The 17185-nt window shown below is 38.2% G+C and overlaps 1 protein-coding gene across 3 annotated transcripts in view; it reads left to right on the forward strand.

Moving 5' to 3' along the window:
* Positions 1–17185, forward strand: part of LOC143247514 (rho guanine nucleotide exchange factor osg-1-like) — an 87017-nt gene that overhangs the window by 54070 nt on the left and 15762 nt on the right. For 2 of the 3 annotated variants that reach the window (XR_013026597.1, XM_076495763.1), the window contains exon 3: positions 5981–6570. Coding sequence is in view for 2 of the 3 variants with exons in the window: in XM_076495763.1 (XP_076351878.1) it covers positions 5981–6244 (264 nt within the window). In the remaining variant the exon portion in view is untranslated. Of the gene's footprint in view, positions 1–5980; positions 6571–17185 lie in introns of those variants that run through there. The other variant, XM_076495764.1, reaches the window with a different exon arrangement.

Below are 17185 nucleotides of genomic sequence, written 5' to 3' on the forward strand. Positions count from 1 at the left end.
TTGGTGACTCAAGTAAGTGAGGGAGCGGATAACTATATTTGAAAGTAAAGAAATAGGTGAGATGTATGTAATGAAGTAAGTCTGTGAGTAAGTAAGTAGCTGGGATAAGTGTGTGATGGAGTAAGTCTGTGAGTAAGTAAGTAGCTGGGATAAGTGTGTGATGGAGTAAGTCTGTGAGTAAGTAAGTAGCTGGGATAAGTGTGTGATGAAGTAAGTCTGTGAGTAAGTAAGTAGCTGGGATAAGTGTGTGATGGAGTAAGTCTGTGAGTAAGTAAGTAGCTGGGATAAGTGTGTGATGAAATAAGTCTGTGAAGTAAAGTAAGTAGCTAGGATAAGTGTGTGATGGAGTAAAGTCTGTAGTAGAAAGTAAAGTAGCTAGGATAAGTGTGTGATGGAGTAAATCTGTGAAAGTAAGTGCGCTGGGATAAGTGTGTGATGAAGTAAGACTGTGAGTAAGTAAGTAGCTGGGATAAGTGTGTGATGGAGTAAGTCTGTGAGTAAGTAAGTAGCTGGGATAAGTGTGTGATAAATGGAAATAAGTCTGTGAGTAGAAGTAGAAGTAAGTAACTAGGATAAGTTGTGTGATGGATAGAAGTCTGTGAAAGTAAAGTAAGTAGCTAGGATAAAGTGTGTGATGAAGTAAGTCTGTGAAATAGAAGTAAGTAGCTGGGATAAGTGTGTGATAAGAAGTAGAAGTCTGTGAGTAAAAGTAAGTAGCTAGGATAAGTGTGATGAAATAAGTCTGTGAAGTAAAGTAAGTAAGCTAGGATAAGTGTGTGATGGAAGTAGAGTCTGTGTGTAGAAGTAAGTAAGCTGAGATAAGTGTGTGATGGAGTAAGAATCTGAGTAAGTAAGTGCTAGGATAAGAGTGTGATAAGAAATGAAGTCTGTAGTAGAAAGTAAGTAGCTAGGATAAATAGAGTGTGTGATGAAGTAAGTCTGTGAGTAGGTAAGTATGCTAGGATAAGTGTGTGATGGAATAAGTCTAGCTGAAATGAAAAGTAAGAAAGCTGGGATAAGTGTGTGATAGATGCGTAAGTCTGTGCAGTAAGTAAGTAGCTAGAGATAAGTGTGTGATGAAATAGAATCTGTGAGTAAGTAAGTAGCTAGGATAAAGTGTGTGATGGAAGTAGAATCTGTAGGTAAGTAAGTAGCTAGGATAAGTGTGTGATGAAAAGTCTCTGCAAGTAAAGTAAGTAGCTAGGATAAGTGTATGATAGAAGTAAGAATCTGTGAGTAAAGTAAAGTAGCTAAGGATAAGTGTGTAGTGATAGAGTAGAATCTGTGAAGTAAGTAAGTAGCTAGGATAAGTGTGTGATGAAATAGAATCTGTGATAAGTAAAGTAGCTAGGATAAGTGTGTGATAAGAGTAAGTCCGTGAGTAAGTAAGTAGCTAGGATAAGTGTGTGATGGAAGTAAGTCTGTGAGTAAAGTAAAGTAGCTAGGATAAAGTTAATGATGGATATAGTAATCTATGAAGTAAGTAAGTAGCTAGGATAAGTGTGTGATAAGAAATAAGTCTATGAAGTAAGTAAGTAGCTAGGATAAGTGTGTGATAGAAATAGAATCTCCTTGAAAGTATAGTAAGTACTAAGGATAAGTGTGTGACAAGAAATAAGTCCGTGAATAGTAAGTAAGTAATAGGATAAAGTGTCAATGATGGAAGTAAGTCTGTGAAGTAAAGTAAAGTAACTAGGATAAGTGTGTGATGTAAATAGAATCTGTGAAGTAAATAAGTAGCTAGAGGATAAGTGTGTGATGGAAGTAAATCTGTGAAGTATAAGTAACTAGGATAAGTGTGTGATAGATAAGTCTGTGAGTAAGTAAGTAGCTTCAGAATAAGTGTGTGATAAGTAGAATCTGTAGCAAGTAAAGTAAAGTATGCTAGGATAAAGTGTGTGATGATAAGAATCTATGAAGTAAAAGTAAAGTAGCTAGGATAAAGTAATGTGATAAATAGAAATCTAGCAAGTAAAGTAAGTAACTTGGATAAGTGTAATTGATAAGTAGAATCTGATAGTAAAGTAGTAACTAGAGATAATTAAGTGATGAGTAAATAGAATCTGTGAAGTGAAAGTAAAGTAGCTAGGATATGTGTGTGATGAGTAAATCTGTAGTAAGTAAGTAGCTAGGATAAGTGTGTGATGGAAGTAGAATCTATTAAATAGCAAATAAAAGTAGCTACTAGAATAAAGTGTGTGATGAGGTAAAGTCTGGAAGTAAGTAAGTAGCTAGGATAAGTGTGTGATAGAAGAATCTATGAAGTAAAGTAAGTAGCTAGGATAAGTGTATGATAGATGGAGTAAGTCTGAAGTAAGTAAGTAGCTAGGATAAGTGTGTGATGGATAGAGTCTGTGATAAAGTAGCTAGGATAAGTGTGTGATGGAAATAGAATCTGTGGAAGTAAATAGTAGCTAGGATAAATTAATGTGATGGAAGTAAGTCTCTGTGAGAGTAAATAAGTAGCTGCTAGGATAAATGTGTGATGGAAGTAAATCTGTGAATAAAGTAAGCCTAGAGAATAAGTGTGTGATAAATAGAATCTGTGTGATAGAAGTAAGTAGCTAGGATAAGTGTAGTAGTGATGGAAGTAAGTCTGTGAGAGTAAGTAAAGTAGCTGGGATAAGTGTGTAATGATGAAGTAGAGTCTGTGAGAGTAAAGTAGCTAGCTAGGATAAAGTGTATGATAAATAAGTCTGTGAAGTAAGTAAGTGCTAGGATAAAGTATGTGTGATAAAATAGAGTCTATGAAAGTAGAAGTAAGTAGCTGGGATAAGTGTGTGATGAAGTAAGTCTGTGAGTAAGTAAGTAGCTGGGATATGTGTGTGATGGAGTAAGTCTGTGAGTAAGTAAGTAGCTGGGATAAGTGTGTGATGGAGTAAGTCTGTGTGTAAGTAAGTAGCTGGGATAAGTGTGTGATGGAGTAAGTCTGAGTAAGTAAGTAGCTGGGATAAGTGTGTGATGAAGTCTGTGAGTAAATAAGTAGCTGGGATGGTAATGTGATGGAGTAAGTCTGTGAAGTAAGTAAATAGCTGAGAATAAGTGTGATGAAGTAAGTCTGTGAGTAAGTAAGTAGCTAGGATAAATGTGTGATAGGTAAGTCTGAGTAAGTAAGTAGCTGGGATAAGTGTGTGATGAAGTAAGTCTGTGAGTAAGTAAGTAGCTGGGATAAGTGTGTGATGAAGTAAGTCTGTGAGTAAGTAAGTAGCTGGGATAAGTGTGTGATGAAATAAGTCTGTGAGTAAAGTAAGTAACTGGGATATGTGTGTGATGGAGTAAGTCTGTGAGTAAGTAAGTAGCTGGGATAAATTAATGTGATGGAGTAGAGATCTGTGTGTAGAAAGTAAGTAGCTAGGATAAGTGTGTGATGGAGTAAGTCTGAAGTAAAGTAGAGTAGCTGGGATAATTAATGTGTGATGAAGTCTGCAGAGTAAGTAAAGTAGCTGGGATAAGTAATGTGATGGAGTAAAGTCTGAGGTAAGTGAGTAGCTGGGATAAGTGTGTGATGGAGTAAGATCTGGCAAGTAAGTAATGCTAGGATAAAGGTGTGTGATGAATAAGTCTAATGAGTAAATAAAGTAGCTAGGATAAAGTGTGTGATGGAAGTAAATCTGTGAAGTAAATAAGTAAGCTGGGATAAGTGTGTGATGGAATAGAATCTGTGTGAGTAAGTAAGTAGCTAGAGATAAAGTGTGTGATAAAGTAAGTCTGTGAGTAGAAGTAAGTAGCTAGGATAAGTGTGTGATGGATAAGTCTGTGAGTAGAAGTAAGTAGCTAGGATAAGTGTGTGATAAGTAAGTCTGTGAAGTAAGTAAAGTAACTGGGATAAGTGTGTGATGAAGAAATAGAGTCTGTGTGAAGTAAGTAAGCAAAGCATAAGTATGTGATGAAGTAAGTCTGTGCAAGTAAATAAGTAGCTGGGATAAGTGTGTGATGGAGTAAGTCTGTGAGTAAATAAAGTAGCTAGGATAAGTGTGTGATGAAGTAGTCTGTAGTAAGTAAGTAGCTAGGATAAGTGTGTGATAAATAAATCTGTGAAGAGTAAGTAAGTAGCTAGGACAAATTAATGTGATAGAAATGAAGTCTGTGAGTAAAGTAAAAGTAGCTAGGATAAAGTGTAATAAGATAAATAGAGTCTGTAGTACTTAAGTAACTAGGATATATGTGTATGATGGAAATAGAATCTGCAGTAAGTAAGTAAGTAGCTAGGATAAAAGTGTGTGATGGAGTAAGAATCTGTGTGTAAAGTAAGTAACTAGGATAAGTGTAATGTGATGGAAAGTAAGTCTGAGTAAGTAAAGTAGCTAGGATAAAGTAATGCTAGAAGTCTGTGAAGTAAGTAAAGTAGCTGGGATAAATGTGTGATGGAGTAAGAATCTAAAGTAAGTAAGTAGCTGGGATAAGTGTGTGATGGAAGTAAGTCTGTGAGTAAGTAAGTAGCTGGGATAAGTGTGTGATGAAGTAAGTCTGTGAGTAAGTAAGTAGCTGGGATAAGTGTGTGATGGAGTAAGTCTGTGAGTAAGTAAAGAGGTGAGGAAAGTATGTGAAGAAGTAAGTCTGAGTAAGTAAATAGGTGAGGAAAGTATGTGAAGAAGTAAGTCTGAGTAAGTAACTAGGTGAGATAAGTATGTGATGGAGTAAGTAAGTCTGAGTAAGTAAATAGGTAAGATAAGTATGTGATGTAGTAAGTCTGTGAGTAAGTAAATAGGTAAGATAAGTATGTGATGTAGTAAGTAAGTCTGTGAGTAAGTAAATAGGCGAGATAAGTATGTGATGAAGTAAGTCTGTGAGTAAGTAAATAGACCAGTGAGAATGTACGTAAATAGGTGATTCAAGTACCTGAGAGAGTAAATAGATACGTATGTGTAGAAATAAGTAAATAAGTAAACGTGAGAGTTAATCGCAGAACATAAGTAATCTAGCTAATGTATTTGGTTGCTGAAGCTTTATCGAAATCACAATTAAAACTGTAATACTCCGGCTTTTATTACAACAAAATGATCATTGATAAATCTCAATACTTTGTAGCTACAATAACAAGCCATGTGTATTCAAAAGAGATGAAAATAATATTTTCCATTGTTCAATTTGTTTTTCTGGTGACATCGGCGACACTGGAGCCACTTTCCACACTTGGCATGGCTCCCCAGGGGCACAGCAGTATTTCTGGGGACTCACATTCATAAGATTCAGGTTTCGATATCCGTGGTGGGCAGAGCACAGATAGCCTGTTGTGTAGCTTTGCGTTTCATTCTATACAAACATATATTTGAATGATATTTTCATTGAAGGCTAAGAGTGGTAAAGTTTTTTACATCTTAACCAAACACACGATAAACATCCACATAGAGTGACTGTGACTGAAAAACATGTTTCAGGGATATTATAAAAAGTGTAATGTGTCTTTTTTATAGATTATTAACTTTTGACGAAACTCTCACTTGTCTTCAACAGCTGATGACATTCGTTTAGAATAATAATTTATAGTAGATTTATTTTATTTTTAATTTCGCGCAAAGCTACATGATGGCTATCTGCGCTAGCCGTCCCTAATTTAGCAGTGTAAGACAAAAGGGAAGGCAGCTTGTCATCACCACCCGCCGCCAACTCTTGGGCTACTCTTTTACCAACGAATAGTGGGATTGACCGTCACATTATAACGCCTCCACAACTGAAAGGAGGAGCATGTTTGGCGCGACAGGGATGCGAACCCGCGACCCTCGGATTGCGAGTCGAGTGCCTTAATCACCTGGCCATGCCGGGCCATTTATAGTTGAACAAAAGTAAATTTTGAAAGATTTATTAACCCGTCATTCGTACAATTCCACACTAACAGTTAACTTTTCGAGGCTTCGTCCATTGAGTTTTCAAGTGTTAAAATACAAACAAAGAGCATATTCGTAGTGAAACAATTTTATTTGTCCAGAAGTGTAGACATTCAATATGTAATTATAATAAAATTAATACATTTTATTTGCAGAAATATATGAAACCTCTTAAAAGTTCTGAGTACATGGGTGTGATAGAACCAAGCCTCGTCAATGACATTTTTCTCCAAATACCAGAAATTCTCGCACATCACGAGAGCTTCTTAGAGAAACTTCGACAGCGTTTGACAAACTGGGATACCAAGCAGAAAGTCGGAGATGTTTTTGTGGAAGCAGTGAGTAACACACATCTTTTACTAGTTGTAATTATATGTAAACAGAGCAAGCTTCAGTTTCTCGCATATTTGTATGAGTAATAACATTTTAATGTGTCATGGCTGATGATTACGTACTATTTTCAGCTGCGGAGTACAACAACAAACACATATAATAAAAACTAATGAATTACAGCAAAGTTGCGTTCTCAAGTTTCAACGTGTATTTTACTTGAGTCTTCATCTGTAAGGTGAGTCTGGGAAATTCTGACCTCTAAGTCCAATCTGATTGTGGCCATGTAACTTTGAACTTTATTTCCAGTTTTGATGTGTAGTTTTGTTCCTATGTTTGTTTCGCCTGGTATTTTATATAAACAAATATTTCAAAATATGGCAACAAATATTACATCCAAATACGTTGTCCTAGATCATTCTCTTGGTCTATGATTATGGAGGTTAAAAGCTCTTACCCTCTTGTTGTATCTCCGTTGAAATGTGGTTATTTCGTAGATATAGATGGTGCCGAAATTTCGTCCATTCTAGGAAGGTTATGTTACAGGACTTTCTGATACGAGTATAAAAACATGCAAAGTACTAAAGTTTTGCATTCCGAAGGAAGAGATGTCTATAGTGTAGATCCCTAGTAGCAAAACGTGAAGAAAAAAAAGATGATTTATGTAGGAAAATGGCAGGATACTTCGACCGGTTGCTACCAATCACTCACCACAGTTACTGAAGAGAGTTAGTGTGTTACAAGAGGTAATCCAAGAACAAGGCAGGATACTCCACGACCAGTTGCAACCAATCACTCAGTACAGTTAGTGAAGAGAGCTAAACAGCTTGTTACAAGAAGTTATATAAACATATGACGTTTTATTGCAACTAAGGTATGCATCTGCCTTGGAACCGTATACAGGCTAATTTGTACACACATTTAAGTTTTCAAAAAAGTGATACAAGCTTCCCACAGAGTATATAGCGAAATAACAGACTAACAATCGGAAGATGCACGAGTAGTAATCATGTGATTAATACATGTATTTAATCTTATTGGACGAAGTACATAGAGCAGATAGTAAACGTCCTGGCAGTTTATTAACGTGATGTTTCTAACATGGTACAAAGCATGTCACGAAAAATTTTCATAATGGTAACTTTAACATTCGGAGAATAGATATAGGGAAAATGTCGATGTTAACTTGTGATTACCACAGATAACTGTACCACGAGGAAGTATCATTATCGTATGTATTGGATATCGATAATGGCTACTCCATATAAACAAACATTTCCTGTCAATTTCCGGTGAGTATCTTTCCACGTGATCAAGTCAACTGTCTGTATCTCCGCAAGATGGAAACAAAGAACATCTTGGAGACATTTTCCCGACAATTCTGTTTCAAATGGGAACTGTACCACAGAACAATAGTCCATAACCTGAGTTACCATACAATGAGAACTGTACCACAGAACAATAGTCCATAACCTGAGTTACCATACAATGAGAACTGTACCACAGAACAATAGTCCATAACCTGAGTTACCATACAATGAGAACTGTACCACAGAACAATAGTCCATAACCTGAGTTACCATACAATGAGAACTGTACCACAGAACAATAGTCCATAACCTGAGTTACCATACAAAACAAGAAGTAATTGTATCGATAGCAGAGATCGTGAACCATCTTCTTTACTTACCAACCAAGTGAAGTGAAACATTACAAAATACCTGTTGTGTTTTATTTAGACTGTTATATGTAAGATTTAAAGCTGGATTATCCATCACATGTTTTAACATAACCAGAACTGAAATGGTGAAGCTTGTTCTGCAGCTAATGTCAGACTCAGACTTTTGGAACATCCGATACACAGCCCGACACGCCAACAACTAGGTCATACCCTAATGGAGGAATTACTTTGGAGTATATGTTTGGTTATTATGAAGTAAAATGAACTTGGACGGCTGATGGCGATAGATAAAATTTAATTTCTTTGTTTATATCTCAAGCTACTGAAACGTTACATAACTCAATTGAAAGAACTGACCATAAATTTGGTGACATTTCTCAATTTTATGTGTGAAATACACAGAAACCCCGAGAAGTAGTAACTGCGATAATCTCAACATTGAGGACATTTACATTTAAATTTTCATTGTGACTAAAATATATTTTATTCAAAACCTTATAATGTACAAAGCTTCGAATTCGCAAGCAATTTTGTGCATAAATAGTTTAGGAAATTGTGTTTAAAGAAACCTATTGGATTCTTACGGATCATAGTCCTAATTCTAATAATTCTAGAATTAATTCTTGGGTTTTGAAGTCGGTGACTCATTGATAACTTTGCAAGCTTACAACGCTAAGAATCTGGATTCAATACCTGCCAGGAACATAGCGACGATAATTCATTATTTAGATTTGCACTTTACAGCAAATGAACGATCAACATGTTTTGTTTACTAATAAAACATAAGATATTGAGTGATAATCACTTTGAGCTCTGAATGTGCTGCGTTCTGTATCGATGCATGAAAAGCTTTTAAAGTTTGTTTGTTTCGAATTTCGCGCAAAGCTACACGAGGGCTATCTGCGCTAGCCGTTCTAATTTGGCAGTGTAAATCTTATCATCATCACCCACCGCTAACTCTTGGTCTACTCTTTTATCGAAGAATAATGAGATTAACCGACACATTATAACGTCCCCACGGCTGAAAGGGCGAATGTGTTCGGTGTGACGGGGATTCGAACTCGCGACCCTCGGATTACGAATTGAGTGTCTTAGCCACCTGGCCATGCCGGGCCAATCTTTAAAAACTATAATAAATTTTCATGGTTGTCCTAAAATCACAAAAACGTTTCGCGACTGTCCCAGACTCAACTTCACGAGACTGTTTCGAAAACAGACAGCCTCTTGCGATTACTTTCTGTAGCGCGAATAAAAAATCCTCCATATACTCTGAATAAAAGTCGAGAGGTACAGCGTTTTAAGGGGTTATTCATGTTTGTTTTTGTTTAACTTGGTTACAACGTTTAGACCACTGGTGGGGCCATCATCAGATAGCTGTCGTCTATTGTGTAAAATACGAGAGCTATCTGCGCTGGCCGTCTCTAATTTAGCAGTGTAAGACTAGAGGGAAGGCAGCTAGCTAGTCATCACCATCTACACCAACTCTTGAGCTACTCTTTTACCAACGAATAGTGGGATTGATTTTAGATTATAATGCTCCTACGGCTGAAAGGGCGAGCATGTTTAGTGTAACAGAGATTCAAATCCGCGACTCTCGTATTACGAGTCGAGTGCCTTAACCACTTGGCCATGCCGGGCCCACTAAATAGATAGCATTGTCCCAGTAAAATCTGCCAGTGTACCATTATAACGTTAAGCCCGTCAAAAATCAAAACACGACAAGTTATAAAACATTACACACTTACCATGTGTATTTATGTAGCAAACAAAAGATCTTTACAACGTTGAAAGTTTCGCTGTGAGTGATAAGATTTCGAAATTTGATACGTCACACACACGTTATTATCAGCAGAGAATTCCAAAACTAAGAAGTTACTAATTCTGTGAAAGCGCCATCTTTTTATTTCCCCCAAGTTAAACAAAAATCAATAACAAAAACAGAGCCATTATTGTTTTCTCTCTGTTCATTGTCTTTCTACAAACGACTCCAGCAATTCTACCCGTGCTTATATGTGTTGAAAAATATTCGTTAAACCCACATACGAAACGAGAAATACAAAAGTCGTTTCAGGTTGTGAATCAAGTGCATAGCGTTAACCAAGAAAGTTTGTTTATTTTTGAATTTCGCACAAAGCTACTCGAGGGCTATCTGTGCTAGCCGTCCCTAATTTAGCAGTGTAAGACTAGAGGGAAGGCAGCCAGTCATCACCACCTACCGCCAACTTTTGGGCTTCTCTTTTACCAACGAATAGTGGGATTGATCGTAACATTATAACGCCCCCACGGCTGAAAGGGCGAGAATATTTGGCGCGACGGGGGTGCGAACCCGCGACCCTCAGATTACGAGTCGCACGCCTTAACACGCTTGGCCATGCCGGGCCAACGAATAAAGTAAAACTTTCTCAAAAAACGAATGCGTCGCAAGTCAGTAGCCTTTTACCTATGATTATATAGCTTTTAATAATATAAGTGTGTGTTTTTGGTAAAAACACAAACAGAAACATCTGTCGTTTTTGTTCAGTATCTGACGTTTACCTTATGTCATTTTTTAAATTAAGGTTAAGCGTCTCACTTTTATTAATTCTATAAGTTTTAAAATATCTGTTTTGTTTCTACTCGTAAAATTACATATTACTTAAAGAAGTCGTCTTTAAAGACATGATGAATTCCTCCGAGTGTTTCTTTCTTGGTAAATATTTCCGTAAATTAATATCTGGTGGCGTCACTTTTATTGGTTAACATGCGGCAACAGTTTGTTTGTTTACATGCCAGACTGATGACTCATAATTTGTATGACGTCATTCTCCCAGCCTGTTCTGCTGCAAAATAGCTTTTCATTGGAGGTTTACTCTACTACTCTCGAAGGTCAGGATTAAATGTAAATTAGTTATTCTGATCTTTTGTTAGTTCAGTTTAGTACGTTTAGATTTTAGGATTTATACAATGAGTAGTTTGGCCAGCATGGCCAGGTGGGTTAAGGCGCTCGACTCGTAATCTGAGGGTCGCGGGTTCGAATCCCCGTCTCACAAAACATGCTTGCCCTTTCAGACGTGGGGACGTTATAATGAAACGGTCAATCTCACTATTCGTTGGTAAAAGAGTAGCTCAAGAGTTGGCGGTGGATAGTGATGACTAGCTGCTTTTCCTCAAATCTAAATTAGGGACGGCTAGCGCAGATAGCCCTTGAGTAGCATTGCGCGAAATTTAAAAACAAACAAACAAACAACGAGTATTTTAAAGGGAAACCGCACTTATACGTTCCGAAAGAGGTCCACTATTGGAAATATTGCTGTGAAATCTTAGAATTTCACTTTTAGAGATTTTTTTCCTAGTTTCATACCCGGACTGCGAATAACATGATTCATAGTTTGCGACCCGTTGTTGCAAAACGTACTCCACTGCTGTAGGAATGACAGACAAGAGTTGGTGGTGAGTTGTTAACTAGCTGCTTGCCTTCTGCTCTGTTGGTTCAACATAAGGAACGGCTTTGCGCAGATAATACTCGAGTATTTTTTGGCGAAATTTTGAAACCGACAAAAGACATAAAATACAAATGTAAAGTAGGGCCCATGTTTATCTTTATTTCAAGTTGCATAATTTTATTTTCAGATAAGCACGTGGCACATGACAACTAATTCGTCATTCATGCATAATCACTCCATATCTTTATGACACATAATCAATTTTCATGTGAAACGTTATCTGTTTTAAACTGGTTAGAGAAACTCCGGTTTAAAGACATCTCTTTAATATATATTCCTTTTTAGCTAGAATAATTTATTATCTTTGTGACGTCATTATTAGTGTTTTTTTTATTGTAAGTGTTCCTGTTTTATACAGGGTAGAAATATACGTGCGTATCGCATTTGTGATTTTGATTGAAGGCAGGGAAATCAGTTAAGATTCTGTATCAGTAAAAAATGTCTACAGGTAGCAATGCACATACACAGACACATACTAACACACAAACGTATATTCAGCCAAACAGGTCAGCAATTTTATGGCACGTGCGTCCATTTCTCAATGTCAACGCCCTTTTCTTTCATATTTTGTTTATTACTGACCTTCCAGTCAGATTCTGTATGGATATTCCTAGTGCATACACGTGTTGACTTAAGAAGGCACTTGGCTGTTGTTGTTTTTTTGTGTGTTCTTACGCGTAGCGGTTGTGTATGTGTGCGTTTTTTTAGGCTTCTTATATGGATCTCACAGGTTCTAAGCTTTTGTTAATCATGAGTCAGCAAACACAAGAGACTATGGATTGTGGAACAGGATATCTGTAACAGAGGGGATTCAACTCTGGCAGATAAGAACGCGCACATATTTGTCGACGTTGTATTCGACTAGTTGGGCGGAGTTGTTTAGAAAATTATTTGTCAAAAGGCCACCGAAACTCATATTCGTTAGTTAATCTGAGAAAATATTAATGTTTTAGAATGTAAAAAAAAAAACCAGACGAAATTTGTGTTGAAAATAAATCGTACGAAATTACGTATTTTATAGAATTTTTGGGAGATATGCCTTCCCCCATGTAAACAACTGGATTTAAACTCGAACAATTGTACGTATTCTACAAAACATTTTACCGAGTAAATAATACAATATTATCATATAGTTAAATACGTGGGTTAAAAATAGTAATATTTTTTAGTTCAGAGATTGTTCAGGCATGTTTCACTTTACGAATTTTATAAGTGTGTTTGAACACAATCATCTACGGGTTTATAAGTAAATATACAAATAATACGTAACAAATGTATTAATTTCACTACACTCAGTTTCTGTAAACAAGTATTAATTTATAAGCAAGTTTTGAATATGTTTTCAACACAATCGGATACTGTAAACAAGTATGGGTTTATAAGCCAATAGAAAATTTGTATTTTAAAAGAAGAACAAATTTCGCGGAAAAGTTTATTAGATATCAAATGGTTTGTCACATACACAAGCCTATTAATCATGGGGAAGGTTGCAATGCTCTCAGTTTTATTGTAAAGATTAGCTTTCATAGGTGGGTCGTTCTTTCACAAAATAGGCCCGGCATGGCCAAGCGTGTTAAGGCGTTCGACTCGTAATCCGAGGGTCGCGGGTTCGAGTCCCGGTCGCACCCAACATGCTTTCCCTTTCAGCCGTCGGGTCATTATAATGTGACGGTCAGTCCCACTATTCTTTGGTAAAAAAGTAGCCCAATAGTTGGCGTTGGGTGGTGATGAGTAGCTGCCTTCCCTCTAGTCTTACACCGCTAAATTAGGGACGGCTAGCGTAGACAGCTTTCGAGTAGCTTTGCGCGAAATTCAAAAACAAAAAACAAACCTTTTACGAAATATCTAAGTGTTGCTACCCTGTTTTGGATAAAATCGAGAAAAAGACACACACGCACACAACGAGAAACACCACTTGTAATTAAATTTTGTTTATCTGACGAAGAGGCCAGTTAACAGAGACGTTTTTCACAGTTCTGGAACTTTCATTTCAACAGATGCTGTACTGTGTGTTCGTGAATTCTGTGTTAGTTTCTGTAATACTTTTTTACCAACTAGGAGTTAAATTAAAACATTTTCCCTATGAGGAGTTACATAGAATTCATTTGTGGTATAAATTCAGTTCTGAAAACTATCCCATCTCTCCCTGAGTGAAAACGGTTTGTTTGTTTGCTTTGAATTTCGCGCAAAGCTAAACGAGGGTTATCTGCGCTAGCCGTCCCTAATTTAGCAGTGTAAGACTAGAGGGAAGGCAGCTAGTCATCACCACCCACTGCCAACTCTTGGGCTACTCTTTTACCAAAGAATAGTGGGATTGACCGTTCTGTTATAACGCCCCCACGGCTGAAAGGGCGATCGTGTTTGGTGCGACGGGGATTCGAACCCGCGATCCTCAGGTTACGAGTCGAACGCCTTAACCCACCTGGCCATGCCGGGCCACCGGAATAAATATTTTCCTGGATATCTGCATGTTGTAAAATCTGGATAGCCGTACGCTCCAGGTTAGGAAGTTTCTCAGGTAACGATGTACTCGAGAATATTTAGTTTTCCAGGTTAATATATTTTCTAGGATAAATAATTTCTTGCATATCTGTATGCTGTGGAGCAGGTAGTTTCTTGGATATCTGTAAGCTGTGGAGCAGGTAGTTTCTTGGATATCTGTATGCTGTGGAGAAGGTATTTTCTTGGATATCTGTATGCTGTGGAGCAGGTAGTTTCTTGGATATCTGTATGCTGTGGAGCAGGTAGTTTCTTGGATATCTGCATGCTGTGGAGTAGGTAGTTTCTTGGATATCTGTAGGCTGTGGAGTAGGTAGTTTCTTGGATATCTGTAAGCTGTGGAGCAGGTAGTTTCTTGGATATCTGTATGCTGTGGAGCAGGTAGTTTCTTGGATATCTGTATGCTGTGGAGCAGGTAGTTTCTTGGATATCTGTAAGCTGTGGAGCATGTAGTTTCTTGGCTATCTGTAAGCTGTGGAGCAAATGGTTTCTTGGATATCTGTATGCTGTGAAGCAGGTAGTTTCTTGGATATCTGTATGCTGTGGAGCAGGTAGTTTCTTGGATATCTATAAGCTGTGGAGTAGGTAGTTTCTTGGATATCTGTAAGCTGTGAAGCAGGTAGTTTCTTGGATATCTGTAATCTGTGGAGCAGGTAGTTTCTTGGATATCTGTAAGCTGCGGAGCAGGTAGTTTCTTGGATATCTGTAGGCTGTGGAGCAGGTAGTTCCTTGGATATCTGTGGCTGTGGAGCAGGTGGTTTCTTGGATATCTGTATGCTGTGGAGCAGATGGTTTCTTGGATATCTGTAAGCTGTGGAGCAGGTAGTTTCTTGGATATCCTGTAGCTGTGGAGCAGGTAGTTCCTTGGATATCTGTAAGCTGTGGAGCAGGTAGTTTCTTGGATATCTGTATGCTGTGGAGCAGGTAGTTTCTTGGATATCTGTAAGCTGTGGAGTAGGTAGTTTCTTGGATATCTGTAAGCTGTGGAGCAGGTAGTTTCTTGGATATCTGTAAGCTGTGGAGTAGGTAGTTTCTTGGATATCTGTAAGCTGTGGAGCAGGTAGTTTCTTGGATATCTGTATGCTGTGGAGCAGGTAGTTTCTTGGATATCTGTATGCTGTGGAGTAAGTAGTTTCTTGGATATTTGTAGGGCTGTGGGTAGGTAGTTTCTTGGATATCTGTGAAGCTGTGGGTAGGTAGTTTCTTGGATATCTGTGGCTGTGGAGTAGGTAGTTTCTTGGATATCTGTAGCTGTGGAGCAGGTAGTTTCTTGGATATCTGTAAGCTGTGGAGCAGGTAGTTTCTTGGATATCTGTATGCTGTGGAGCAGGTAGTTTTTTGGATATCTGTATGCTGTGAAGCAGGTAGTTTCTTGGATATCTGTATGCTGTGGAGCAGCTAGTTTCTTGGATATCTGTATGCTGTGGAGCAGCTAGTTTCTTGGATATCTGTATGCTGTGGAGCAGATAGTTTCTTGGATATCTGTAAGCTGTGGAGTAGGTAGTTTCTTGGATATCTGTATGCTGTGGAGCAGGTAGTTTCTTGGATATCTGTATGCTGTGGAGCAGGTAGTTTCTTGGATATCTGTAAGCTGTGGAGTAGGTAGTTTCTTGGATATCTGTGGCTGTGGAGCAGGTAGTTTCTTGGATATCTGTATGCTGTGGAGTAGGTAGTTTCTTGGATATCTGTATGATGTGGAGCAGGTAGTTTCTTGGATATCTGTATGCTGTGGAGTAGGTAGTTTCTTGGATATCTGTAAGCTGTGGAGTAGGTAGTTTCTTGGATATCTGTAAGCTGTGGAGCAGGTAGTTTCTTGGATATCTGTAAGCTGTGGAGTAGGTAGTTTTTTGGATATCTGTAAGCTGTGGAGCAGGTAGTTTCTTGGATATCTGTATGATGTGGAGCAGGTAGTTTCTTGGATATCTGTATGCTGTGAAGCAGGTAGTTTCTTGGATATCTGTATGCTGTGGAGCAGGTAGTTTCTTGGATATCTGTATGCTGTGGAGCAGGTAGTTTCTTGGATATCTGTAAGCTGTGGAGCATGTAGTTTCTTGGATATCTGTAAGCTGTGGAGCAAATGGTTTCTTGGATATCTGTATGCTGTGAAGCAGGTAGTTTCTTGGATATCTGTATGCTGTGGAGCAGGTAGTTTCTTGGATATCTGTATGCTGTGGAGCAGGTAGTTTCTTGGATATCTGTATGCTGTGGAGCAGGTAGTTTCTTGGATATCTGTATGCTGTGGAGCAGGTAGTTTCTTGGATATCTGTATGCTGTGGAGCAGATAGTTTCTTGGATATCTGTAAGCTGTGGAGCAGGTAGTTTCTTGGATATCTGTAAGCTATGGAGCAGGTAGTTTCTTGGATATCTGTAAGCTGTGGAGTAGGTAGTTTCTTGGATATCTGTAAGCTGTGGAGTAGGTAGTTTCTTGGATATCTGTAAACTGTGGAGCAGGTAGTTTCTTGGATATCTGTATGCTGTGGAGCAGGTAGTTTCTTGGATATCTGTAAGCTGTGGAGCAGGTAGTTTCTTGGATATCTGTAAGCTGTGGAGCAGGTAGTTTCTTGGATATCTGTAAGCTGTGGAGTAGGTAGTTTCTTGGATATCTGTAAGCTGTCGAGCAGGTAGTTTCTTGGATATCTGTATGCTGTGGAGCAGGTAGTTTCTTGGATATCTGTATGCTGTGAAGCAGGTAGTTTCTTGGATATCTGTATGCTGTGGAGCAGGTAGTTTCTTGGATATCTGTATGCTGTGGAGCAGGTAGTTTCTTGGATATCTGTATGCTGTGGAGCAGGTAGTTTCTTGGATATCTGTATGCTGTGGAGCAGATAGTTTCTTGGATATCTGTAAGCTGTGGAGCAGGTAGTTTCTTGGATATCTGTAAGCTATGGAGCAGGTAGTTTATTGGATATCTGTAAGCTGTCGAGTAGGTAGTTTCTTGGATATCTGTAAGCTGTGGAGCAGGTGGTTTCTTGGATATCTGTAAGCTGTGGAGCAGGTAGTTTCTTGGATATCTGTATCCTGTGGAGTAAGTAGTTTCTTGGATATCTGTAAGCTGTGGAGAAGGTAGTTTCTTGGATATCTGTAAGCTGTGGAGCAGGTAGTTTCTTGGATATCTGTAAGCTGTGGAGTAGGTAGTTTCTTGGATATCTGTAAGCTGTGGAGCAGGTAGTTTCTTGGATATCTGTATGCTGTGGAGCAGGTAGTTTCTTGGATATCTGTATGCTGTGAAGCAGGTAGTTTTTTGGATATCTGTATGCTGTGGAGCAGGTAGTTTCTTGGATATCTGTATGCTGTGGAGCAGGTGGTTTCTTGGATATCTGTATGCTGTGGAGCAGGTAGTTTCTTGGATATCTGTAAGCTGTGGAGCA

This window comes from Tachypleus tridentatus, chromosome 3 (genome assembly GCF_004210375.1).
Source record: "Tachypleus tridentatus isolate NWPU-2018 chromosome 3, ASM421037v1, whole genome shotgun sequence".
Taxonomy (NCBI): domain Eukaryota; kingdom Metazoa; phylum Arthropoda; class Merostomata; order Xiphosura; family Limulidae; genus Tachypleus; species Tachypleus tridentatus.